General features: G+C 45.8%; 1 protein-coding gene and 1 pseudogene across 1 annotated transcript; both read left to right on the forward strand.

Annotated features, from left to right (window-relative positions):
* The first annotated feature begins 9 nt into the window (after nt 1-9).
* CDNF (cerebral dopamine neurotrophic factor) lies at nt 10-12478 on the forward strand. Its single transcript, XM_054988837.1, has 4 exons — nt 10-156; nt 9721-9848; nt 10007-10148; nt 12113-12478. Exons 1-4 carry the CDS (start codon nt 63-65, stop codon nt 12289-12291), a joined length of 543 nt encoding a protein of 180 aa, XP_054844812.1. The 5' UTR covers nt 10-62; the 3' UTR covers nt 12292-12478.
* Nucleotides 12479-22279: 9801 nt separating this feature from the next.
* Nucleotides 22280-22687, forward strand: LOC129336224 (60S ribosomal protein L32-like; annotated as a pseudogene).
* Nucleotides 22688-26594: the final 3907 nt, after the last annotated feature.

Consider the following 26594-nt stretch of genomic DNA (forward strand, 5'->3'; position numbering starts at 1 on the left):
GGGCGTGGCGCGGCCTGGCTCTCCTGCGGGCGCCTTTCGCGGCAGTCCCGCCGGGCAGAGGCATGGCGCGGAGCTGGTGGCGGGTGGCGCTGGCCGCGCTGAGCCTGGCCGCCTGCGCCTTCCCGCCGGCCCGGGGCGCGGAGGCCCGGTGCGAAGGTGAGGGGCCCGTTTGCATCCCCGCGCCTGTGGTTGCCGCCGCCGCGCAGGGCCGCCTTACTAACCGAGGCCTGGCCGGGGGGGGGGGGCTCGCCTCACGCCTGCCCGCCGGCTTCGTTCCCGCGCGCAGCTTTGCCCGGCTGGCCTGTCTCGCTTTTGGAGTCGGGCTCCCGTGTGGGAAGAAGGGGAAAGCGAAGCGCCTCGGGGGGGAACTTGAGGCGAGAGGCTCGGCGAGGAAGAGGCGGCGGCGGCGGGCCGAGTGTTTCGGCCGCCCCCTTAAGACTAGGCCCGAGGGGCCCGCGAGGGGGCGTTAGCGTAAAGTCTCAGATTCCCAGCCGTTTCTAACCTCTTCATCATCTTAGTTGCCTCCTTCTGTGCTTTTACCAGTTTGGCACTCTCCTTTTTGAGATACGGCAACCAGAAGGCGCATAACATTCTATAGAAGCAACTGAATTATTATTAATAATAATAATCATGTCACGAATAATAATGTTAGATAATAATATTGTATAATATATTATTATAACATAATAGTAATTCAAGAACTTATGAATTATTATCTCAAAAAGGAGAGTGCCAAACTGGTAAAAGTACAGAAGGAGGCAACTAATAATAATAATAATGCTGTGTTCCACCCAGGGAGAAAATCCCTGTGTGAAATGATCTGTTTAGAGACCGAAAAGTAATATAAGCAGCCTTCCACCCCCCCACCCCCCTTTCCCGGTAATCATTTCAGTGCACATCCTGAATCCATCTAGTCAGGTCAAGCTCAGGACCATGGCTACCCCAACAACTATGTGACCAAATTAACCAAAGCCATGTAGAAATCAATACAGAACTTGATATGGATGAGGTTCAAAGTCATGGTTTATTTATATGAGATATGGCCCCTGAATATTCAAGCATCATTTTGCTGACACCAACTCCAGTGGCTGACTGGTGAGCTTGAGCCCAGGTGGGCCTCAGGCCATTTGGTGGAGGGGAGACCCACAGGCTGCTCTGAGTGGCAATGACTGAAGCAGGAGACCAGGCGGGGAGGCAAGATCAGCTCCCCGCCATGGCCTCTGGGTAGGTTGCCAGCTCCAGGTTTGGAAATTCGTGGAGATTTGAGAGGCGGAGCCTGGAGAGGGCAGAGTTTGGGGAAGGGACAGATCTTAGTAATAATAATATTTGATTTATATACTGCACTTCAGGACAACTTAACACCCACTCGGAGAGGTTTACCAAGTATGTTGTTGTTATCCCCTCAACAGGATATAACAATAACAACATTCTACTTCTATACTGCCCTTCAGGACAATTTAATGCCACTCTTTCGGTGAAATCCTAAGCAAAATTACTCCAGTCTAATCCCATTGGTTTCTGTGGGCTTAAATTGGAGCAACTCTTGTTTAGGATTTCACTGTCATAGTGAAATCAAAAAGAGTCCAGTAGCACCTTTAAGACTAACCAATTTTATTGTAGCATAAGCTTTCGAGAATCAAGTTCTCTTCGTCAGATGCATGATCCGAACTGGTCAAATACAGAAGAGGAGGGGAGAGAGGGGAGAAAGAAGGGGACATATATCACAAGGAGACAGAATGCAATTAGCGTGGAGGCAGTCAAAACATTCCTTTGCTTGGAAATGTAAACATCTCCTTTTGGTGTGCAGTCAGTTTGCCGTATTAGTTTGTAGCAGTGAAAGTATCCAATTCCTATGTAGTATAAGCCTTCGATGACCACAGCTCTCCCTGCCAGCTGCATCTGACAAAGAGAACTGTGGTCCCCGAAAGCCCACACCCGGCGTCACTGGGCTCCCCCAGACCACGCCTCTGTAAAGGGAATCTGTTACCTGTGATAATGTGATAACCATTCATAGTCTCTATTCAGTCCCAGCTTGACAGAGTCAAATTTGCATATGAATTCCAATTCAGCAGCCTCCCGTTGGATTTTGTTTTTGAAAGGTTTCTGTTGAACCACAGCGACCTTTAAGTCTTTGGTGGCATGTCCTGGTAGATTGAAGTGTTCTCCCACTGGTTTTTGGACGTTTCCATTTCTGATGTCAGATTTGTTAGCCTCCACGCTAATTGCATTCTGTCTCCTTGTGATATATGTCCCCTTCTTTCTCCCCTCTCTCCCCTCCTCTTCTGTATTTGACCAGTTCGGATCATGCATCTGACGAAGATAACTTGATTCTCGAAAGCTTATGCTACAATAAAATTGGTTAGTCTTAAAGGTGCTACTGGACTCTTTTTGATTTTGCTACTACAGACTAACACAGCTAACTCCTCTGGATCTACTGTCATAGTGGTTTACAAAGTATATTATTATTATCCTCTCGACAAGCACCCTGTGAGGTGAATGATAATGTTCACCCTCTGAGGCTGCCATTTTCTCCAGGGGAATTAATCTCTATGGCCTGGAGATCAGTTGTGATTCCGGGAGATCTCCAGCCACCACCTGGAGGCTGGCAACCCTACCAGGCAGGAGCCCAAATGAACCTCAGGCCAGTTGGTGGAGGGGAGGCCCGCAGGCTGCCCTGAGTGGCAATGGCTGAAGCTGGAGACCTCCTTCCCCCACCCTCTGGGCAGGGTTTGAGGAAGGGAGGGGCCTCAGCAGGGTGTAATAGTAATTCATTTCTTTATGGTCATTTGACCAAACATGTAACACAGCTGCACTAAAATGAAAAATGAAAGCATATAACCAATAAAACAATTTGGAATTAAGATCTAGTTATAGTAAATAAAATTTTCGAGACCTGAATATCACCAAACAATATCTGGCTACTTGATAGGTAATCTTGGCATTCTTAACAGACAGAAGGTAATCAAGTCTCGCTTTTAAAGAAAGACCAGAAATTTTACCTAATGTATGATAATCTCATCACACGCTTCCTTAGAATATTAATAATGATATTAATAATAATATTTGATTTATATGCCCCCCCTTCAGGACAACAACGCCACACTCAGAGCAGTTTATAAAGGGTGTTACTATCCTCAGGACAAGCACCCTGTGAGGTGAGTGATAATGTTCACCCTCTGAAGCTGCCATTTGCTCCAGGGGACTGATCCTGGTGGCCTGGAGATCAGTTGTAATTCCAGGAGATCTCCGGCCACCCCCTGGAGGCTGGCAACCCGACCTCTGTGCTCTCCAACTGGTGGGTCGCAAGGTGAGGCAGGGCGCTGGGCTGGTCTGATCCAGCAGGCTGCTTCTCTGTCCTGAATGGGGTGGGATCCTGATGGGTTTGCTCAGAGGGCGAGTTCATCTGGAACCTCTGGTTGGTTTGGGAATGGCCAGTCTCTTCTTTTGCTATCACAGAGCCCAGTTCCAGAATCCGGTTTCAAAAGAGCACAGAACACAACCTCTCAGGTTGTGTTCTGTGCTCTTTTAAAGCCAGATTCTGGAACTGGACTCTGCCCACAGCAAAAGAAGAGGCTAACCATCCCTAAACCAACCAGAGGTTCTGGGCCAAGGCAGCTGTGCCCTGTGTCTTTGCATTGATGAGCAAGAGAAGAGCCCCTCGTTGGCAAGAGAAGAGCCCCTCGTTGGCTGTTTCTCTATCCTGAAAACCTGAGGAGGGACGTTGAGGAAACCAAAATCTCTACAGGACCAGGGTAAATGGGCTGCTTTGTTGCAAGAGGCCTGTATGTCACCCCAGTTGGGAGTGTGTAGATGAACTGGGGGAACATCACTCTCTCAAAGCAGAGACCTAAGTTGGAGGGTGCGTTGCAGCTGACATGGGAGGCCACTCTTGTATGATGGGTCAACCCCTTCTTTCCAGTGACTACTTTAGTATCCTTTCAGAGTGAGGAGGCTTTGGGAGGTCATGGAAAGACTAGGGAATGCTGCGTAATAATAATTGCACTTACATACCGTTCTTCTAGATAGATTAGTGCCCCGCTCCGAGTGTTGAACAAGTTAATGTTGTTATAATCCCCACAATATAGCTGGGGAGCTGGGCTGAGAGGAATGGCTTACAGGAGGCCACCTGCTGAGCTTATGGCAATAGTGGGATTTGAACCAGCAGAGTGCTGATTCGCAGCTGAACCGCTTAACCATTGTTGACAAAACAGGAAAGTGTGCATCTTTTCCACAGGCCTACATCCCCTACTTCTTGCATGCTGCTTTTGCATGTGATGGGGGAGGGAGACATTATTTAACATACAGAATTTTTCACTTGGCTCCAATTTTGAAATTTTTCCTTTCATGCAGCTCTTAAAAGTCATAGAGGCTCTAATTTATTGGGTCTTAGGACATTCTTATGAACACTTCATTATCACTAGCTGTATGCTTTGAGTGAAGAGAACTATTTCTGTGGTGGAAACAAAGTAGTTTGCATTTCAGTATCACTACAGCACACCACAGTTAGCCATTGTTAGTTGTGGGTATGCACAAGAGATCCTGAGCTTGCTTCCTCAGAAAGAGTGCTGAAAGATCTGCCCTGGCTGCCCCTGTGTTTCCAGGCACAGTTCAAAGTGCTGGTCCTTCTCTTTATAGCCCTAAATGGCTTGGAGCCAGGGTACTTGAAGAACTGCCTACTTGCATATAGTCCATTCCACCAGTCGAAATCTGTCTCCCAAGTCCTGGTCTCTGCGCCCTTCAGAGGTGAGGCAGATGGCAACCAGAAGAAGGGACTTTTCAGTAGTGGCACCTTGCTTATAGAATGCCCTTCCCCTTGAGGCTTTACCACCTTTTAGGTGCCAGACCAAAATGTCTCTATAATTCACCCAGACTTTTAATTCAGTCTTTTAAACACCATTTTAGTAGGCTTTTAGTCTGACACACTTACTTTAAGCTGTTCAGTAGTCTCTGGTTTTATGCTATGGCTCAGTTTATAGTGATGGATATTAATACTGGATTTTAATTAATGTTTTTGTTTTTATTATGTTTTATTTTGTAAGCTGCCTCTGGCAGGTTTCCTTATTAAATAAATAAATAAATAAAAAGCTAATAAGTGATTGCAGCCAATGTTTAGAATTTACTAGGATGCCGCAGGTATATAGGGAAAAGTCTTAACATTGGTTCTGGAATAAAAGGAATACTCATGGCAAATCCTTTGACTAAAATACTCCCTTATCTCCTGTAGATGGCGTTAGAGTATCACAGAAACACCATATTACATCTTTTGTATAAATTAGAGACTGCTGTTTCATAGTTTTTGTTACAAGCGTTATTTTCACATTCAGTGTAGGCCCTCGTTCTTATTTTACTTAGTTTCTTCATTTATACACTGCCTTTTCCCCCCGGGGAGACCCAAAACATCATTTTCCATTTTATCGTCACAACAACTTTGTGAGGTAGCTTAGGTTGAAAATATGTGACTGGCTCAGGGGTACCCAGCAATCTTCAAAGGCACAGTGGGGATTTGAACCTCGATCTCCCAGACCCTAGCCCAGTGCTCTAACCACTACACCACACTGGCTCAGTTAAGCTGTGTATTCCTTTAAAGATAAATCTTGTCCTGAAGTACTTTCTGTCCCCAAAGCCTGCTTTAGCAAAATCAAGGAGTTACATAACACAGTAAAGATCAACACATTTAAGTATTCATCAGCTAGAATCCGTGTTGTTAGGGATACTTATAGGGACACATGGGAAAGTGCGTGGAGATTGATTTGCAAGTTGGGAATAAAAGGTGAACAGCTTCATTAAGAGATATCTGACATGAAGCTAACAGGATTTGTTTTCTAGGGGACAACAAGTCAACAGATGTAAATAATTCCAGGCACATACAATTTTAGCTGTTTGGTATTAAATTTCCATGACCTCAGAGGTGGGACAAATTACTTTTATAATAACAGTTCCAACCAATGTCTGTGTTGAAACCAGAACAAATGAATATCGTGTGGAAGAAAGTTGTGCAAACCAGAAAAATCTATCTAGTTTTACATTATCAAATACAGGTCGAACACAGGACGCCGTTGCAATAAGTAAATTGCTGCATTGCTTTCCAAAGAGGGTGGTTTTTGGGGGCAAAGTTGAGCTTTTACCACTGTGAAACGAAAATCATCTGCCCAAGGACAATTTTATTAGCCTAATAAAAATAAGCCCTTGATGCTGTTGGCCAAAACTGGTTTCTGGCATGAACCAGAACCAATCACAATTCTCCAGCTGAGCTATACAGACGACATTTGAATAAATACTGTGAAAAATACAACAGAATGGGGGGAAGTGTGCATATCAGATATTCTCATATACTCCTCTGAACAACTTTTTCTGTGTTCTACAATTTGGGAAACATGAGCATGTTGAATTATTTAACAATGTAAAATAATCACTTCAAGGAAACAACCTTTGCAAATGAATATTGTGTTTAATCACTGGAGATATTTAGGCCATGGAGTGTAATAATTTTATTGGACACACAATTATAAAGAGAAGCTGCTCTAGATCAGTTCTTCTGAAAACCCAGTTGTTTTGTGTTTGCCATACCCACTGCTAGAATAAGAGGTTGGCTGTATTATCAGGCACATACATTTGAAGACTTCTGCACTGGGGACTACTCCAGGCCATTCTCCATCCATGCCGACGGAGTACCTGCTTAAGGCCGCATAGTGAAGAGGGTGATGAGGCAGTGCAGGGGCTTAGCAGTACAGGAGGTGATTGGCAGCCCCTCCAGTGCCTAGCCTTGCTCTAGGGGTGTGACTTAAGTGCAGACCCCAGAGGCAACGCATGTACCGTTCTTGGGCCAACAGAATACCTAGAACTGGTCCAGACAAATTTTTATAAAGGAAGTCCCTCCTCTGACATTCTCCCTGCCTGCCTCATTGACCATACTCATTCTATGCCAAACTCTTCTGGCATGACGCATGCTTTTTTTACTTTCTGTTCAAGTGAGACTAGTATGCAGATCAATTCCCCAGATAACTCATTACTTCTGCTTTAAGTAAAGTACGGGGAGACTGACAAGCACATTTTTCTATATAATTAACTAATTCAGGTGGCCTTTTTGTGGCTCTGTTCTTGCTCCTGAGCAGCTACCCAACATAGACCTTTAGCAGATGAGGACTTGATGTTCCATGACTCCTCCGTTTGCCGTATAACGTGGTCTATAGAAGCACCTTTCTAATGTTTCACCTGACAGCAAAGTACATACGCATTTGTGAGCAAGGGAGTCATCGGAGGATTTGTTTCCACTGCAGTACTAAGAAACAAACGGGGGCATTGAAAGATGAATGTTACGCATCTTCCCCATTGCAAATTTTCAGTTCTGACTGCTTCCAGAGGCTTTGAGAAGTCAGTTTGTGGGCCAGGTTGTGCCCCCAAACTACCAGTTGACCATCACTGGATATTACGGCTGTAGTGCAGGACTATTCCAGAAGAAAAGGTAGTCATTCTTTGGGACACGCACTGCTTTGGATCCAGGCTGAACTGGCTATTTCTACTGATCTTACTGCAGACCCCTCGTCATTCCTCAGCATCCCCTGTCCTCTAGGGCTGCCTTGGGAAGAGAGGCAGGGAGGTTCCATTCCATTGATGGACCATTTAGTCTGGATCTCTTAAATTTACTAGTTGGTGACAAACAGAAATCTTCAATACACCATCTGGTTCTCTTATGGACTGCTTTGAACCAGTTACAATGATGGATATTGACAGGATCCTGGCATCTTTGAAGGCACCTGTGCACTTGCTCATCTTAGTTGTTAAAATCATGTAAGAACCACATAAATGAGCCCTTGAGGTCTTGAAGGACACGGTACTCCCCACTTTCGATGGGAGTTAATCTAGCCATTGCAGACTACGTTAAGAGCCTAGGGATTATACTGAGTCCTTCACTACGGCTAGAAAAGCAACTTAAGGCAGCTGCAAAAAATGCTTTCTACAAATTCAGTCTTGTCTGGAAGATGGCCCCCTATATCGACATGGCTGATATGGCTACCTGGATCTATGCCATGGCAACATCCGGACTTGTCTATTGTGATGCAATGTACATAGGTCTCCCCCTCTATGTTAATTCAGATACTCCAGTTGGTGCAGAATGATGCAGCTTGGTTATTATTGGGAGCTTGGAGGAGGATGAATATTACCCCCATCCTGCAATCACTTCATTGACTGCCTGTCAGTTACCAGGCTCCGTTCAAGGTATTGGCTACCACCTACAAAGCTCTTAATGGTCTTAGCCCATATCTACAGGACCACCTGTCTCTCTCTGCTCCATCGTGGCAGCTTTGCTCATCAGAACTTCGCTCATTTCCACATGGGCAAAATCAGCCGCTGCCCGTACACGGGCTTTCTCTGTGGTGGCCCCCACCTTATGGAACGGCCTGCCTGAGGAGGCCTGGAAAGCTCCCACTCGCCTGGCTTTCCACAAATGAAGCAAAACTGAATGATTTGAGAGGGCTTTTTACTCAGGAGGGCTATAAGAAAAGGAAGCCGTCTCAAAGAGATGTCATCAGTAGAAGGACAGGGAGTGACTATAGACTTTGTTACTATTACTGTATGATCCTCTAGTTCCTATGTTGTTTAATATGTCAGTCTTAGAATTGTTTATGTTATGTTCCAGAATTTCTTGAATTCTGTATTGGATTTCTCTCATTTATGTCATTTATAGTCTACCTTTCTCACTGAGACTCAAGGTGGATTACATAGTGTGAGGTTTGTCCAATCAATATCAAGGACATTAAAAAAAATGCCATAGGGTATATAAATGCAAATTCACAAAGACATAACATCCACAAATACCCAATACAGAGTTGAAGAAATGCTGAAACAGAGCAAAAACATTTCTAAGACTGTCATTAAACAACATAGGATCATACTTAAAGTGACAGTACATAAGGTAACAGATAGTACATAGTGATGAAGTCTGTGGTCCCTATCTCTTTAGTGAAGCATCTGTTTGAGACCACCTCCACACAGTAAAGCCCTCCTACCTCAGTAAAAAAAAGCCCTCTGGAATAATTCAGTTTTGCATCGTTTGCAGAAAGCCAGGAGAGGGGGGGGGCTTTCCTGACCTCCAGGTAGGCTGTTCCATAGGGTGGGGGCACCACAAAGAATGCACGTGTACCGCAGCTCTTAATTTTGCCCATATGCAGGGTGGCACATACAGGAGACCCTGTTCAGATGAGCAAAGCTACCACGGTGGAACATAGGAAGAGGGGTCCCGTAGTATGCTGGACCAAGGCCATGAAGAGCTTTGTATGTGATACCTTGAATTGAACCCAGTAACTGATAGCTGGCCAGTGGAATGACTGCAGAATGGGAATAATATTCACGCTCCTGCTCACTCCAGATAAATGCTATTGAAATCTCTTTAAAATTGTACTGACTCATGCTGTGTAATCAGTGAGAAAGGCAGACTATAAATAATGTAATTAAATAAAGAAGACACTATGCCTCCCTGGAAATGCAGCAATCTACTAATTCTTCAACAGGCCTGTTCCCAGATAAAATATGCATTTGCTACAAAGATGGCAAGCCAACTCTTAAAATTGATTTCTACTTTCTTTTTAAAAAATGTGTGTGTGATGTGTTAATATTTATGGAACACAAATGGAGTATTCTCTGCAGTCCACTTTGGATCTTATGTTTTATTCATACATTGTGTGAAAGTGTTTTAATGTTTTTGTTTTCCCCCCATTACAGTGTGTCAAGAATTTTTGGGCAGATTTTACAGTTCTTTAAAAGAAAAACATTCTGATTTCTCTGTGGCTTCTATAGAAAATGAACTAGTCAAAAGTTGTGCGGACACGAAAGGAAAAGAAAATCGCTTGGTATGATCACCTTTTTCTTTCATTAAAATTGTTTCAGTTAAGATGCCTCCAACTGGGAGAGCTTAGGCAGGAGTGGGCGGGGGTGTGTGTGTCATCTCTGGCACTTGCCACAAATACAAATCAGTGCCTGATCGAGGGGCTTTCCCTTCTTTCTGTAGTGCTATTATATTGGAGCTACGAGTGATGCTGCTACCAAGATCATCAGTGAAGTCAGCCGCCCAATGAGTGCTCATATACCTGTGCCTAAAATCTGTGAGAAGCTGAAGAAAATAGACCTTCAGATCTGTGAGCTCAAATTTGGTATGCAGAACTAAAGAACCAGCAGGCAGGCCTAACAATCCAGTGACATTCAGAGTTTGTTATTTTAAAGCCAATTTGAGTAGTGATTAAGAGCAGCAGGACTGTAATCTGGAGAACCGGGTTTGATTCCCCACTCCTCCACTTGAAGGGTGACCTTGGGTGAGTCACAGCTTCTAGGAGCTCTCTCGGCCCCACCCACCTCACAGGGTGATTGTTGTGTGGATGATGATAACATACTTTGTAAACCGCTCTGAGTGGGCGTTATGTTGTCCTGAAGAGCAGTGTATAAATCTAATGTTGCTGCTGCTGTTATTATTATGAACCAGGAACTCCATTGCTGGGTCATGCGTAGCTACCGCAGCACAGCTAGGGCAAACATACACAGCTACTGTGTTTGAGATAGCCTCTTTTGGCTTCCACCTGTGTTGGCCGCCTTCTCATTGATTGTTTAACACAAACCGTGCTACAGTTTTCCATACGTAGAACCATTGAGTTGGAAGGAACATGAGGGTCCTCTAGCCTAACCCCTGCACAAGTGCTGCTATCTCGTGGCATGGTGTAAGCAGAGGAGAAGGCAATCATGCCCCTCCATCTATCAAATGCAAACTGTAGGCTCATGCAGCCTCAATTTGCCTCAGAGCTGTGTGGAAGATTTAAGCCACTCGATTTGGATTCAAAACCAGCTGCTCTCAGTTACTAACATTTTAAAGTCAATCTTAGGTGTCCTTTTAAAAAAATATTTTCTTTGACTTTTCAGTCATTCAGGAAGTGTGTTCTGTGATATGCTGCCTCATGGATTTAGCCTGGCCTCAGAAACTAAACCTCTGGGGGGAAATCCTTTTTCTAAAGAAAATCACCCAATTACCCAAACTCACCAACTCCAAGATGAATACATTGCTAAAGTACTTTCTAGAGTACTAGAGTGATTAAGAATTAAGTTTTCAGTATATTCTTGTTTAGAATACTAAGTATTGTTCTGGTCACCCTTCTCAAAAGGAAAGAGTACAAAAAAGAATAGCTGATACGATCAAGAAATTGGGGTAGCTACCCTATATGGAAAGGCAGAAGCATATGGGTCAAGAAAGGACATGATAGAGGTCTGCAAAATGGCACATGGAGAGGAAAAAGCAGAGATAGAGCCGCCTTTTCCATAATATTAGAAGTCAGGATAACCCAATTGGATGGACAATGGATTCAGGGAGGGCAGGGGAAGTATTTTTTTCAAACGGCATAATTAACTTGTGGGACTCATTGCCACAAGATGTAGCAATGGCCACAAGCTTAGGCTTTAAAAAGAAGTAGATAGATTTGTGAAGGACTGAACTGTCCAAAGCTGTTCATTAAGGCAGCTAAACCTTCATACTGAGAGGCTGTAAACTAGGTGCACTGGGAACAAACAGTGAAGGACTACAATCCTGACATGCTGGTTTGTACAGGTTGTCCACTAGAGGAAGCAACGTAAGAGATAAACTACAAGAACCAAATTACACGAGGACGTGCACGTGAAGGGAGTTGCAATGTTAGCCAGGAAGCTGCATTTTAAAAGACAGACAGAAGGCTTTCCTCTCTCTACAGAACAGCAATGAATGATCACTCCTCAGAGGGTTTGTTTATTTCCTCTTTGCCTCCTAGAAGGGGAGGTGAAACTGACAGAGCCTTCAGTTGGCGAAGAAGAAATAAACCCTCTGAGGAGGGATCTTTGCAGCTCTCTAGAGAGAGGAAATTGACAAAGCTTTTCGATCAGTCTTAAAACTCTGCTTCCGGCTAACATTGTGACTCCCTTCACGTGCGCGTCCTCGTGTGATTTGTCTCTTGTAGTTGAGCTCTACGATGCGCTGGCTGGCCAGTAGGGAAAGCAGTCTCTTTGGATGAGTCCTGGGAGGTTGGTTTGGGGGGGGGGTTCAGGGGGAACAAAAATAAATGCAATCAGTAGAGCATGTTTCTCAGGCGACTTGTTTTTACAGAAAGAAACCTTGACTTAACATCGGTCAACCTGTCGAAGATGAGAGTGGCAGAGCTGAAGAAGATCCTGGATAGCTGGGGAGAAGTGTGCCAAGCCTGCTTTGAAAAAACAGACATCGTGAACCGGATTAGGGAACTGGCCCCCAAACACACAGCCCCGACTTCTAGAACTGAACTCTGATGACATTTGAATCGAGCAAAGCACATGCTTGCTTACTGCATTTTATGTGCTTATTTATTCCAGCGCTGTATTGGTGTCCAGAATGCAGTGGAAAGACTCCTGCGTGGGTGTCATCTGGATGGTCCATGAAAACAGATCATGGCAGATGCAGATTAAAGGGCTAGTGTGGAGCTAGCTTTAGAGGAAATTTGTCTCAGATAGTTACTTTAGAATGCTGACGCTAAAAAAATTCTAATATTTGTTATAACAACAACAATAATAATAGATACTAAAATGATTTCTAGGAGGTTTAGCAGCTTACGTAGCCCCGGATAGCCTGGTCTCATCCAAGGCTGGAAGCTAAGCAGAGTTGGCCATGGCTGGCACTTGGATAAGAGGCCAGTAAGGAAGACCAGAGTTGCTAAATGGAGGCAGGCAATGGGAACCATCTCTGCTCCTCTCCTCCCTCCCTCCCTCGCTTCCTTTCAGGTGGCCCTGTAACTTACTGGGGCAGTTCCCAGTGTGCTGCTGTTCTTCAGGGTCACAACTGGTAGCCAGAAGCAAGCTGAGCTGACTGTTAATGGGACTGGCAGCGCTGCAGCAGCTGCTTGGCTCTGGCATGGCTGCCACTTTCTAGGTTAGAGCCCGTTAGTCCCTGCGGTGCCCCCAGAGCTGCTTTGTGTAGTTTGGCTAGCTCCTGGGAAGCTTTAGCATCCTAGTTCACCCTTGTGGATTTCAAATTTCTCATCCCTTCTATTTTGATCCCCAAATCCCATTTTCATTTTGCTTCTTCCTTCTGCAAATCAAACCCATGGTACTTTACTTTGGGGTATTTTCATTTTCTTATATCTGGTGTTCCTCACCCAGTAAAATTATGTTCGCACTACTTTTTCTGGTTTTTTCCCCCCAGTGGAAGTCTCAAGGGTTTAGCAGATTCACTGTTGCACAAAGCAATTACAATACGTGCAAATTATAGCAAGTATAAGAACAATTGTCCAGGAAATTATTCTTGATGGAAAATTGGCCCGGCTCATAGCTGCTGTTCTTTCTTTCTTACATTTGTATCCTCTCCTCCCACCAATGCATACCAAGGTGGTATGCATTGGTTTTTAAACTAGATTTTAAACTGCTTTGGGTACAGGATTCTATCCTTCCGGTATAAACCTCCCTAGTCACCAAGATCTGCTTCAGGGGCCCATCTGTGGTGGGTTGGGGATAACTGGGGAGAGGGCTTTCTTACATAAAAAGTAAGAGCATTTAGGACAAGGCATGTTAAGTTTTACATACATTTGGTTGATCTCTTCCTGTTTTATATTTCAACTGGTAACAAAGCCCATTGTGGGGAAAAATACAATGGGCTCTAGAAAGGGGAGGGCGGGCAGGTGGACATTGTCTCCTCCTCCATAACTGATCCTGACCGGGTGAAAGCAGGGGGCAGACATTGCCTCCTGCTCCATGCCTGATTGTGGCCTGGTGAAGGGGGAGCGGGCATTGCCGCCTGCTCCGCTCCTGATCCTGGCTGGGTGAAGAGGGGTTGGACATTGCCTCCTGCTCCATGGCTGATCCTGGCTGGGTGAAGGCAGGGGGCGGGCATTGGCACCTGCTCCACTCCTGATCCCAGCCACTTGGATAGGGGGCAGGCATTGGCACCTGCTCTGCTCTCGATCCTAGCCAGGTGAAGGGGGGCGGGCATTGTCTCCTGCTCTGCACCTGATTCTGGCCGGGTGAAGGGGGGCAGGCATTGCTGCCTGCTCTGCATCTGATCCCGATGGGGTGAAGAGGGGGGTGGGAATTGCCTCCTGCTCCACATCAGATTCCGGCGGGTTGAAGAGGAAACAGGCATTGTCACCTGCTCCGCGCCTGATCCTGGGTGGGTGAAGGCGGGGCATGGGTATTGCCATCTGCTCCACACCTGATCCTGGCCTGGTGAAGGGGGGGGCATTGCTGCCTGCTCCACCCCTTATTCCAGCATGTTGATGGGGGAGTGGGCCTTGCCATCTGCTCTGCTCCTGATCCCGGCTGGGTGAAAGGGGAAGCAGGCATTGCTTCCTGCTATGTGCCTGATCCCAGCTAGGTGAAGGTGGGGATGGACATTGCCACCTGCTCTGCTCCTGATTCCAGCTGGGTGATGACGAGGGGCTGGTATCACCCCCTGCTTCACGCCTGATCCGAAGTGGGTGAAGGTGGGGGGCAAGCATCGCCTCCCGCTCCACGCGTGATACCAGGTTGGGGAAGCCGGGGGCAGGCATTGCCACCTTCTCTACGCCTGACCCCAGGTATGTGAAGGTGGGGTATGGCCATTGCCACCAGTTCCGCTCCTAATCCCAGCTGAGTGATGCTGGGTGGCAGGCATTGCCACCTGTTCTGCTCCTGATCCCAGCTGGGTGAAAGAATGGCTGGCATTGCCACATGCTCTGCATCTGATCCCAGCTGGGTGGAGGAGGGGTGGGCATTGCCACATGCTCCACTCCTCATCTCAGCTGGATGAAGTTGGGAATCAGGCATTGCCACCTGCTCCGCTCCTGGCATTGCCACCTGCTCTGCTGCTGACCTGAGCAGGGTGCAGGTGGGGGGAAGGCATTGCCACTTGCTCAATGCCTGACCCGGCCCCAGCTTCCTACCTCAGTGCCCTCTTGGAGAGACGGGCTGCCTCTTCTGGGCTTCCCTCCACAGGTGCACCAGGATAGGAAATGAGTTGTCTGGAACACGGTTAGCCTTTTATATAGTAGGATATGCCATGCAGAGAATATCTGCTCTTGAGCATACGTGTTTCGGATCAGGCTTAAAAACTGCTGTCTTGGTGTAAAGCTGGCATTCTTTTGATCCATTTGTTAGCTACTTGGAACAAGCTACGTTTGGAAAAGTGAGATAGAAAAAAACCCAAAAGAAATAGGGGCTGACTTTGGCCCCTGTAATACTATGGACAAACATGCCAACACTCTATAATTGGGATGTGGCCCATTGATCTGTCTCATTAATGGTAGCCTCTTCTTTCAGCCTACTGGATTAAGTACCAGGAGAGAACTGCAGGATCCAACCTGTTCAGAAAGCAGGTCCAGTTTTAAATCAGGGCAGAAAAGAAGTATCTTAAGACAATATTTGGATAGCAAGACAGTTTATCAGGTTCCACGTTTGGCTTAACAGCCAGTTAAGTACCCCTAGAAAGACTGCAATAGCTTGGAAGGCATTTCTGAAACAGACAGCACTCTGCTGCCAATGCCCTGCAGTAGTTCTGAGGAACTAGTCTCCTTTCCCACATGCCACTACAGTGGTTGGCAAGAGCCCAGAGCTGCTTTATGCCTCCTTGTGTCATGTGAGGAGAAGAGAACGTCCATTGTCCATGTACAGTGGAGCCGGTGGTTTAAAAAGGAAGCCATAAAACACGAGCTACTGTTAGCAGCAATTCAGCCATAAAGAGATGGTGTCAAGAGACACAGGCTCGGTTCAGTCTCCTGTACTGCGCTCATATCCTGGGTCATTGTAAGCTCTACGGTGTGAATGCACAGGCCCTATGGAGAGATGTGCACGGACTTTGTGGAATCTGGCACAGGGGAGAGTTTCTGTGCACAAAAGGCAATCAGCCTTCTTGGGAGATTATAATTTGTTGTGAATCCTGAGCAATGTCATCCGGATTACCAGCCTGAAGGCTGGTCCTCAAGAGGTAGGAAATTTCAGAGGTGGCGGTAATTGACAGGGTGAGATTCGGTGCAGGAGCACACTGGGTATGTCCAATGTTTTTGTCATCTCTCTTCATTGCAAACACACAAGCTGAGCATGGGGGAGCAGGCAGAGGCCTGAGCAGATGAAACATCATCAGAAACCACAAAGGAAAACACAGGGCCGGATCTACGGTTGCCAGCACCCAGGGCAACTGAAGACTGGCCAACCGCACGCGCGCACAGCGCATGCGCGCTCCCACTGCTGCGTGATGACGTCACTTCCATGACATCATACAGGGTGGCATGTGCCGCCCAGCAGCAAGCTGGCTGTCCCTGCGCACTGCGGAACTGGTGGCGGCAGTGTGAGTGGCTGGGAGGCCACCCATGCTATTCGCCTGCCCCGCACGATGGGGCGGCCGGCTTGCCCCGTGCCCCCTGTCCTGTGGGGCAGGCGAATGGTGCAGGCGGGCTCCCAGCCACCCACGCTGCCTTTCGCCTGCCCCGCAGGACAGGGGGTGCGTGGCAAGCGTGCCCCCTGTCCTGCTGCCTGTGTGCTTCCGGGGCTGGCAGCTGCACCCAGGGCCCCCCTTTGGCGGTTCCAGGGGCAAACTACCCCCCCTGCCCCCCATCAATCCGGCCCTGGGAAAACACTGCATGCCTCTTGGAGCTCTCTCAGACTGCTGCTTAAGCTAGTAAGGAGGTCATTCAGATAAATAAAGTGTGCCATTGAGTTGCAACTGACTCATGGCAACACCAAGCGCCAAACTATTTAGCTAATTTACTGATTCCCGAGCACAGAGTAGCTTTCACTCTGGCCCATCTCAGTGCTCTTCCATCTGCTTTATTAGAAGAGTGATATTGTGGTGTCTCGTTTCACAAGCGTTACTGAGGAAATCAAAACAGTTGAACATATATTGCTGCCCTTTTTATACGTCCTATCTTCCAAAAAATTCCAGGAAGATCGGAGGAATGGTACACATCCTTTCTTCTAGCTGACCTTGAGCCTGGAATCTTGGACACAGGTGCAAGATTCTGTGTAGCTGCCAGAGCCTACTGAGGTATAGTTCTGATTTAGTGAATTATAGTTCCTATTTTTATATTTTTATTGTGTATATATACATAATAAAAATATAAAAATAGGAACTATAATTCACTGAATCAGAACTATAGTAGGCTCTGGCAGCTGCCCCGTGGCGCAGAGCGGTAAGCGGCAGTACTGCAGCCCAAGCTTTGCTCATGACCTGAGTTTGTTCCTGGCAGAAGCCGGGTTCAGGTAGCCGGCTCAAGGGTGACTCAGCCTTCCATCCTTCTGAGGTTGGTAAAATGAGTACTCAGTTTCCTGGGGGTAAAGCGTAGATGACTGGGGAAGGCAATGGCAAACCACCCCATAAAAACTCTGCCAGGAAAACATTGTGAAGCCTAAATTCAACCACAAACGAGCTGTTTTGGGTTGGCTTAGAGACACCCAAAATGACCCCAGATATTCTCAAAATCCTGTAATGAAAATTTCTCTCCCAGAATTTTGGGACTGTTTGTTTTGGGGGAGGCCCAGGAGTGAGGATGCAGAGGCAGGCAATGGCAAACCATCTCTTGTTAGTCTCTTGCCTTGAAACCCCCTGTAAGGGAGTCCCCGTAAGTCAGCTATGACTTGATGGCGCTTTCCACCACCATCACCAGGAGTGAGGAGGGAGAAAGTGGAAACTGGCCTACCAAACAATTATTAATCTGTGTCTCTATCCCTTTAAATTTTAAAGGAACTGGAAGCCTCCCTAATGGCTGATGCCAACTAACAGCTGATAGATGGATAGAGGAGTAGCTAAGTCTACTGAGACTGGAAATAATGGAGGTCTTACTTCCTAAGAGCACTAGAGAGCGTTGCAGCATTATTTCCTATGGGTAGACCTGGCTTCTCTACAGCCCATAAGAAATAATAGCTCTATTATTTCTAATAGGAGATAGAGCTGACTTCTGTTGATCAACAGCTAATAGTGGTATCTGATAATGGAGGGTAGTCGGCTGGGCTGGCAGGTGGATCCTGGTTTCTTGCAGGGATTCCCTAGTTCACACGTTACAGCGAATGCATGTATATCCTGCCTGTATGTGCATGCATCTTTTAATGAAAGCCAACGCTCAATTCACTTCATGAATGAAACAGGACCAGTGTGCGGGGTTTGTATCACAGGCATTCACTGTCACATGAGAATCCCTCAATGTGCATACAAAGAACAATCAGGTTCCGCCTTTGACTTCGACCAAGACAGAACCTTCTTTAACTCTGTTTACTTTAAAATAGCTTTGGACAAGTCCAGGAAAGAACTACGCGTCTTGAGAAACTTGGTTTTAAAGTGATATTCCTCATATTTCTGCGTCCAGCAGCCGATTCCATGGGAATTTCCACGTGCACAAATTAGCAAAAGATGAATATGCTTGGCAACGGCTTTTTCCCACGTGAGGATTTTTTTTCCTCTCTGGGCACTAGGAAGCCCCTCAGTAAATGGCACATTCACCTGATGCGCCCACTCTGGGCCTGAATCATCCTGTTTTCCCTCCTTTGATGTGGACAAAAAAAGAACCCTCCTTTTCTCCAGAGTAAAGGGGGTGTGGCCAAGAGGCTGCAGGCACAGCATCAGTCCAGATGCTCTGCCTGTCACGGGGGAGGGGGGAGCAGGGCTGAGCTCCACTTTCAGTGGGAAAGGATCTGTGGTAGCAGAGCTAGGAAAGACTTAGGAGAGCTGCAGGACTTGAGTGCCCCAAGATGGGTCAACAGCAGGTTCACTTCCCACCCAGATGCCACAACTCAGAGTGTGAGGTGGGGGGACCCAGCCAAGCAGCCAGCTGTGTCTGGACAGGGGGCCGCAGGGCAATCACTCTCCTCCCCCATCCTCCAGTGAGCCCGCATGGCTCCGTTTTACAAAATTACAATACTAGAATTCCCGTGCATTCCCATGCATAGCTGTGTCTGTCACAGTTATGTCAGTTAGATAAACCCGCGGCCACTGTCTTGTGTCGCTTGACTTCTACAGCATGATGTGGACGGATAAAGGAAGGGGCATTCAGGGCCACCCTGGGCACCAAGATCACTGTTGTAGTGCTTCACCCAGTGACATGATGAAATCACTTTCAGCCATACGGGAAGTGACGTCACGTTGCTCGTAGCCACAATGTCACCTAGAAGGGCCCCATGGCAACCAATCTGTCTGTTTCTTACCCTGCTTAGTGGCAGCAGTGGTGCAGGCTGGGGCTGGGGGATCCCCTGCGCCCTGGGGGGGTTGGCAACCTTAAGTTGTTAACTGTACTTTTGCACAGGTGTGATGGGAGAAAACGGGGAGGGGGGCACTGGGGGTGGGAGATTCAACGGCAGTAGCAAGCAGAATGAAACCAGGGTGCAGACATTTCTTCTTGCCTGTTTCTCCTCCACTTGCTGCTGCCGCTGCCACAAAGAGCTCTCGGCTGTTGCCGCCACCCACACCATGCACCCATTTTTCTGCATGATTTCACCCAGTTTTCCCTGTAGCTTCTGCCCCATGTGGGTTTTGCCTGTGAGGGTCCCATGACTGCCAGCATTAGTTTTTCGATGGTCTAAAGGGGCTCCTCCCCTTTTCTCTTGCCAGCACAAATCCCATATCGAGTTCTTCTATCTCTCACTCCTAATGTCTGTTTCCAGTGACCCTACAACCTGATAAAATATGCACAACACACACATATCCTTACTTCCTGTCATTGACAGCACCTGTGCATGAAATAAAATCCCAAATGACTTGTCTATTGTTTTGGCCTGTCGTTGAGATTGCCTTCTGTCCTGCAAATGGCTCAAGATGCTTTCTGCATATGCTCCAGTGAGATCTGGTAGCTTCTGGCTCTCACACATACTTTCTTGGGGAGCAGTAAGAGCCAAACTGTTTAATTTATTAACACTATTTATAAAAACTACCTCTCAACACAGGTCTACAATGTGTTGTACAAAATCATAAAATACTAAAGTTTTAAAAAACAAATCCTGGACTTCGTATGTAAGAAACAAGTCTTGAGTTTTGCCACTGAAACTAACCCTGGGAGAAGCAGTCTTTCCTACGTTTTGGGGGGGAAATGATTCTTCTTTAAGGACTACTACAGTTTATCTGGATTCCTTTCTGCTCCCTCATGTTCAGTATACTTCTATGCAGGGATTTTTTTCTAGGAAAAGAGGTGGTGGAACTCAGTGGGGTTGCCCTTGGAGAAAATGGTCACATGGCTGGTGGCCCCGCCCCCTGATCTCCAGACAGAGGGGAGTTGAGATAGCTGAGCGGCGCGGAGGGCAATCTCAACTCCCCTCTGTCTGGAGCTCAGGGGGCGGGGCCACCGGCCATGTGACCATTTTCAAGAGGTTCCGGAACTCCGTTCCACCGCGTTCCAGCTGGAAAAAAGCCCTGCTTCTATGTGAATAAGTATATCATAAAACCCACCATCTGTCTCCATTATTCATTTTCAAAAATGATTCTGTACAATGTTATCTTTCGAGAGCTCAGGGAAATGAAGAAGAAAAAAACAATACCCATTCCCTCAAAGCAGAATATGATTAAGTTGCACTTTGTGAAGAATTAAAGGGCAGAAGCATTAAAAGATTTTTTAAAAAATTGTTAAAAGACCAGGAAGTGGCCATGTGAAAGCTGGTAGGTTTGGTTTTGGGCACCGATACAAGAATTCCAGCTTGTGACCTGTCGAGCTGAGCTGAAATCCAGCCACACCTGCAGACTTGCTATTTGATTTTGCAAAGATAATAAAATCTTAATAATGGAACTCCGTCAAATGAGACGAAAATCAACTCTAGGCAACATATTCTGCCAGTATATAAAGGACTGTAACAGCTGCTTGTTTGTTTCCGGGCTCAGTTCAAAGTTCTGTTCTTTACTGTAAAGCCCCAAACAGTCTGGGAAGGGGCAACCTAGACAAGCTGCTCCTATATGAACTTGCCTGACTTGTGAGACCATATTCTGAGGTCCTCTGCCATTACAAATGAGGTAGTGCCTTTTTACTCATCCAATCATTTGTAAATTGTTGGTTTTGGATTGCCTTTGGGGACCAGCCTGGGAACTGCTAAGACCAGACCTTTTGGTGATAACACTGCTTTATCATCATCATCATCATCATCATCATCGGAAAAGAGCAAGAATCCAGTAGCACCAATAAGACTAACAAACTTAGAGGTAGGGTATGAGCTTTCGTGAGCCACAGCTCACTTCTTCAGATATCTGATATCTGAAGAAATGAGCTGTGGTTCATGAAAGCTCATACCCTACCACTAATTTTGTTAGTCTTATCGGTGCTACTGGATTCTTGCTCTTTTCCACTTCTACAGACAGACTAACACAGCTACCCATCTTTAGTTTTATCACATTTTGGATGCTTTTATTTGTAAATTGCCACAATCTTTTTGCTGGAGAGCATAGTATATCACAGTACAGTAAATAAGGGAATAAATTTTGGTATTGACCTTAAAGTTTTCTCTTCTTTAACCATGCCCATTTAACATCTCTCTGACCCATCTGTGTCTAGTTCACTTCTTTACAGAAAGAGAACTTAATCAAATATTTCATAATAATGTATTTTCTCACAGAGCAAAATAAAAATTTCAACAAATAAGGCGTGACATGGGGAAGGCCAAGTCTCTGACTACCTTCGACCTCACCAAGGGGTACTAGCAGGTCCCTGCCTGCCCCAAGGACTGAGGGAAGATGGCCTTCACGACCCATCCGAAGCTATTCCAGTTTTAAGTGGTAGAATTTCCAGAGATTCCTTGAGAGGTATGTTGTCACTTCCGCTTCCCCCACCCCAGGAAGTGTCATAATGCTGTCATGCAATGGCATTTTTTCTTCATTTTTCTCCTAGAGTGATGGAGGGCTACAGGAGTTGGAAATGGGACTACTCTTTGCTCCCAGTGGGCGCCTGGCATCCCTACTATTAGAGATATTCATTACCTCAATCTCTGACATTTTGAGGTTGACTCTGCCTCCTGCAGCAGCCATTGCATGCCCCACAACCCTGTGTCAGAAGTCTGAGACATACCCGCAGTCTCAGAAATGCTGGGGGGGGTGTTTCACTGCTGTAACTGGGTTCCTGTTTTTTAAACTCTGATTGAGGTGTCACCAGGGCTTTTTTTCAGCAGGAACGCGGTGGAACGGAGTTCCGGAACCTCTTGAAAATGGTCACATGGCTGGTGGCCCCACCCCCCCGATCTCCAGATCTCTGTCTGGAGATCAGGGGGGCGGGGCCACCAGCCATGTGACCATTTTCTCCGAGGGCAACCCACTGAGTTCCACCACCTTTTTTTCCAGAAAAAAAGCCCTGGGTGTCACCATTAGCCGACTGACACCATGCCCGCCCTCAGGCCCCTCATCAAACCTAAGATAGTCAAGAAGAAGACCAAGAAGTTCATCCATCATCACTCCAATTGTTATGTCAATATCAAGCATAACTATCGAAAACCAAGAGGTATCGACAACAGAGTTCGTAGAAGGTTCAAGAGCCTAATCTTGATGCCCAGTATTGGGTAGGGTAGCAATAAGAAGATAAAGCACATGATGCCTTCAGGGTTAAAAAAGTTTCTTGTCCACAATGTCAAAGAACTGGAGATGCTGACGATGAGTAACAAGTCATTTTGTGCAGAGATTGCTCACCACGTTTCCTCCAAGAATCAGAAAGTAATTGTGGAGAGGGCCACTCAGCTTGCTGTCAAGGTTACCAAACCAAATGCAAGACTGCGCAAGGAGGAGGATGAGTAGTTGTTCTTCCACAACCATATTTAATAACTCTGATTGAAAAATCCTTTGCTTTGTTTGCACCTAATAGTGTACACCCATACATATTCTGTATGGGTGTGTGTGTGTGAGTGTGTGTATAGCTTCCTTTGAGACATCATCATTCATTTCTTTATTTTTAAAAATATTTTTATTATGAGCTATATGATTTTTCAAGCTTATTAAAATATAAATCATTATATATATATATATAATGATTTTATATATCATTATATATTTTTCACACTATAAAATGAATAAGAAAAAGAAAAAAAATCATTACATTCCTCTATTGAGAATCCTTGTCTATTGGTGTCAGTCATATCTTAGTTTAACTAAGTTAATAAAAGAAAACCATCTTCAAAAATCTGGTCTTCTCAGTTTTCTTCCCTCTTTGATTTGCACATATTCCATAATATATGATATAATGGTTAGGGTGTCAGACTAGGATCTGGGGTACCCAGGTTCAAATCTCTACTCTGTCATGGCAGCTTGTTGTGTGACCTCAGGCCAATCACACACCACTTAGTCTTAAAGGTGCTACTGGACTCTTTACTATAGAGGAGAAAGGCAGAGTATAAATGATATAACTGAAGACCTAATTGTATTATCACTCTGTCCCACTGCACTTTGAACATTAATTTCATTAAGGTATCAGTTCTAATTAGTATACCATATATTTTAGACAGCAAGGACTTTAAAGAATAATACTAGACCTGAACCCCGAGCCTGGATAGCCCATGTGAGCCTGATCTTGTCAGATCTCAGAAGCTAAGCAGGGTCAGCCTTAGTTAGTAATTGAATAGGAGACCACCAACAAAGATCAGGGTTGCAGAGGCAGGCAATGGCAAACCACCTCTGATAGTCTCTTGCCATGAAAACCACACCAGGGGTCGCCATAAGAACTCTGACTCCAGGGCACTCTCCACCACCACTAGAACCACAATTCTAGCAAAACCAAGGCATACTGAAATAATTCACTTTTCATTTTAAGATATTGAATAGTAAACCCTGGCCTCCTTGCATCACATGCAAGAATCTAATCATCCATGGGGCTTGTTTTCCAAACGGGGAAAACCTGATTATAAATAAAAGACATTAACATGGATCATCTTGGTCTCTAGTGTGTCATATATTTGTCCCAGGCTATCAAAATAAGCTATTGCTTTTAAAAAGGTCATTGTTTATATCCCTTGGAATAATCCCAAAGTAAACGTTCCAAAGGAATCTTTGATGAATTTTGCTCTATGAATCCCTGTGGGGTATCTTTATTCAGCAAAACACGTCACTGTTCATTTCTTTACTATAACTCTAGACCAGGACCATTTGCTGGAAAGAACGTGGTTTTGTCTATTGTTTATATCCCTTTATGACCCTGCAGGATAAAGTTACATTTTAATAGACTTTCCTCCATCAAGCTAATCTGCTACGATAGCAAACTGCAGTATCACATACCCGTTGAATATATTCTGTTGTAGTTTCTATCGTAGTAGCAATTTTTATGGCAAGCAAAATTATTATTTGCGCCTCCCCGTAACACATTTGTACAGTGTAATAGCCAAGATAGCCTGTTTATGGGAGGTCTATGATCTATTCCAATAGACTGATACAAAACTTGGCTGTGGACATATTTCCACAGTTCCACATGGTAAATTAATTCCCACAGCCCATTAGTTATTCTCTCTCTCTCTCTCTCTCTCTCTCTCTCACTCACTCACTCACTCACTCACTCACTCACTCACTCACTCACTCACACACACACACACACACACACACACACCAACACTGGTTCAAAGTGAGCCCAGTTAGTGCTCTTCCGTTCCATGAGACACCTTCACAAATTGATGTGTGTGTACTTCTATCTTCTGGAGAAAATCAGAAAATACCACTGTATGAAGAAGACATGAAGGTGCCTCATACCGAGATGCCTCACTTGTCTATCATCCAGGACTGACAGAGTGACAGGAGTGTCCCAAAGTCTCAGGCAGAGATTCTTTCCCATATCTGCTTCCTCAGGTCCTTTTAACTTGAAATGTCTGAGATTAGGGTCTGTCTGTTTAAACAGTGACCCCAAATGTGTTGCCTATGGGCATCATGAAAGAAGAAAGTGCCACCACGGGGACCCCGTCCATGGGGTGTTCTGGGCAGGAGATCAGGAGAGGTGGTTTGCCATTGCCATTTTACATAGCAACAGCCAACAGAAAGTCGTGAAGACCAGGGCTTTTTTTCAGCAGGAACGCAGTGGAACGGAGTTCCAGCACCTCTTGAAAATGGTCACATGGCCAGTGGCCCCGCCCCCTGATCTCCAGACAGAGGGGAGCTTAGGCTGCCCTCCGTGCCGCCGAGCAGCACAGAGGGTGATCTAAACTCCTCTCTGTCTGGAGATCAGGGGGCGGGGCCACTGGCCATGTGACCATTTTTGCTGAGGGCCAGTCAAACTTTTAAAAACTCCCCCCTTGTTCCAGCTGACCCGAAGTGATACCATTGTGCGGTCCTGAGTTCCACCACCTCTTTTCCCAGAAAAAAACCCTGTTCTTAGCCAAGTACTGACTGCAGCTGACCTTGTTTAGCTCCCAAGCTCAAATGAGCCTGGGCTAAGCCAAGCCATTTTTCAGGTAACCACTTCTTTCTTCCTCTGAACTGCTCTTCCCCAAATCAAAGAGCCAGTCACTGGAGAGGCTTCTGATGACCCCAAGAGACAGCACTTTTGTTCTCACTGCTGTGTCACCTTGCCTTAATTTGACCATGTAGAAGTTCTTGAAAGATTGCTCCACACTGTAAGTCCAGCACTCGTTGCCGCCACCTGGCTGTCTAAGATGATGGCAGTTTTACAGCAAACTCGCCATTTGGGACCAGTGACAGCACTTTTGTGTTTGTTGACATAAATGTTCCTGAGGGAGGTCCAAGCCTAGAACCCCCAGCTTTGGACCCTGTTAAGGTTCCTGGGCTGTTTAGATTTTACAGAAGGGAAAAGACCACCAGAAGCTTTTCACTCCGCTGTGAGGGTTAAGCTAAGCCTGGTGGAATACTCTCCTCTGTTATTTGAGTCCTGAGACATCTTAAAAACCAACAAGACTTTCAGGGTGTTTGTCTTTAAGGTGTCACAGGACCCGAGTGTTGCTATTCTGCTGCAGACTAACATGGCTACCCAACTGATACTATCCTCTTTGAGGTGTTGGATCTTCTCCAAGTCTGGACATCTTCTGGAGAACGCTTTGAAAATTCCAGTCCAATAAAGAAATTTAAGCTGCTTTCCTAACTACATACAAAAGAACCCCATGAAGTAAGATCATTCGGGAACAGAAGCTTCTAAGAGAAAAGTAGCAATAGCAGACTATAATTGATTTACATGTGGCTTATGACAAAGCACATTGTGCGAAATGGGGCCTAATTTCCAAGCCAGCAAACCCGTTGCCACCTCCAGCCGGGAGTTTGGGAATTCTTCACAACTCCTCGGTTGATTTTGGCTTATTATGTGCCTTACAATTGTGTTCTGGAAGCAAGAAAATTGATCTTGGCTTTTCGTTGTGCCTTATATTTGAGTTTTGATAGCAAGAAAATTAAACTCTTTTGTACGTGGTCCTGTTCTTCGGCTTCGTTTCATTTTGTTTGGGTTCCCCCCCCCCCTTCTTGGATTTGCTTTCCTAACTACAGCAAAGAAACAAACCACAACAAAGATCCTTCAATCAGCAATCTTTCACTTCTGAAATAAAGTAAGACAAATTGCTAACAGGGATGGAACAGGATAACTGGCAGATGGTCGGTTTGCTGATTGAATAGCAAACTGTGTGGTGGGTATCAGGACGAGGCTTGGCTTGGCTTTGTTACCTGCCAAAGCTGACCTTTAATAAGGCAAGGCAACACTTCTGCACATTCGTGAATTGAAGCAGTT

The sequence above is a fragment of the Eublepharis macularius genome, chromosome 9 (genome assembly GCF_028583425.1).
Source record: "Eublepharis macularius isolate TG4126 chromosome 9, MPM_Emac_v1.0, whole genome shotgun sequence".
NCBI lineage: Eukaryota > Metazoa > Chordata > Lepidosauria > Squamata > Eublepharidae > Eublepharis > Eublepharis macularius.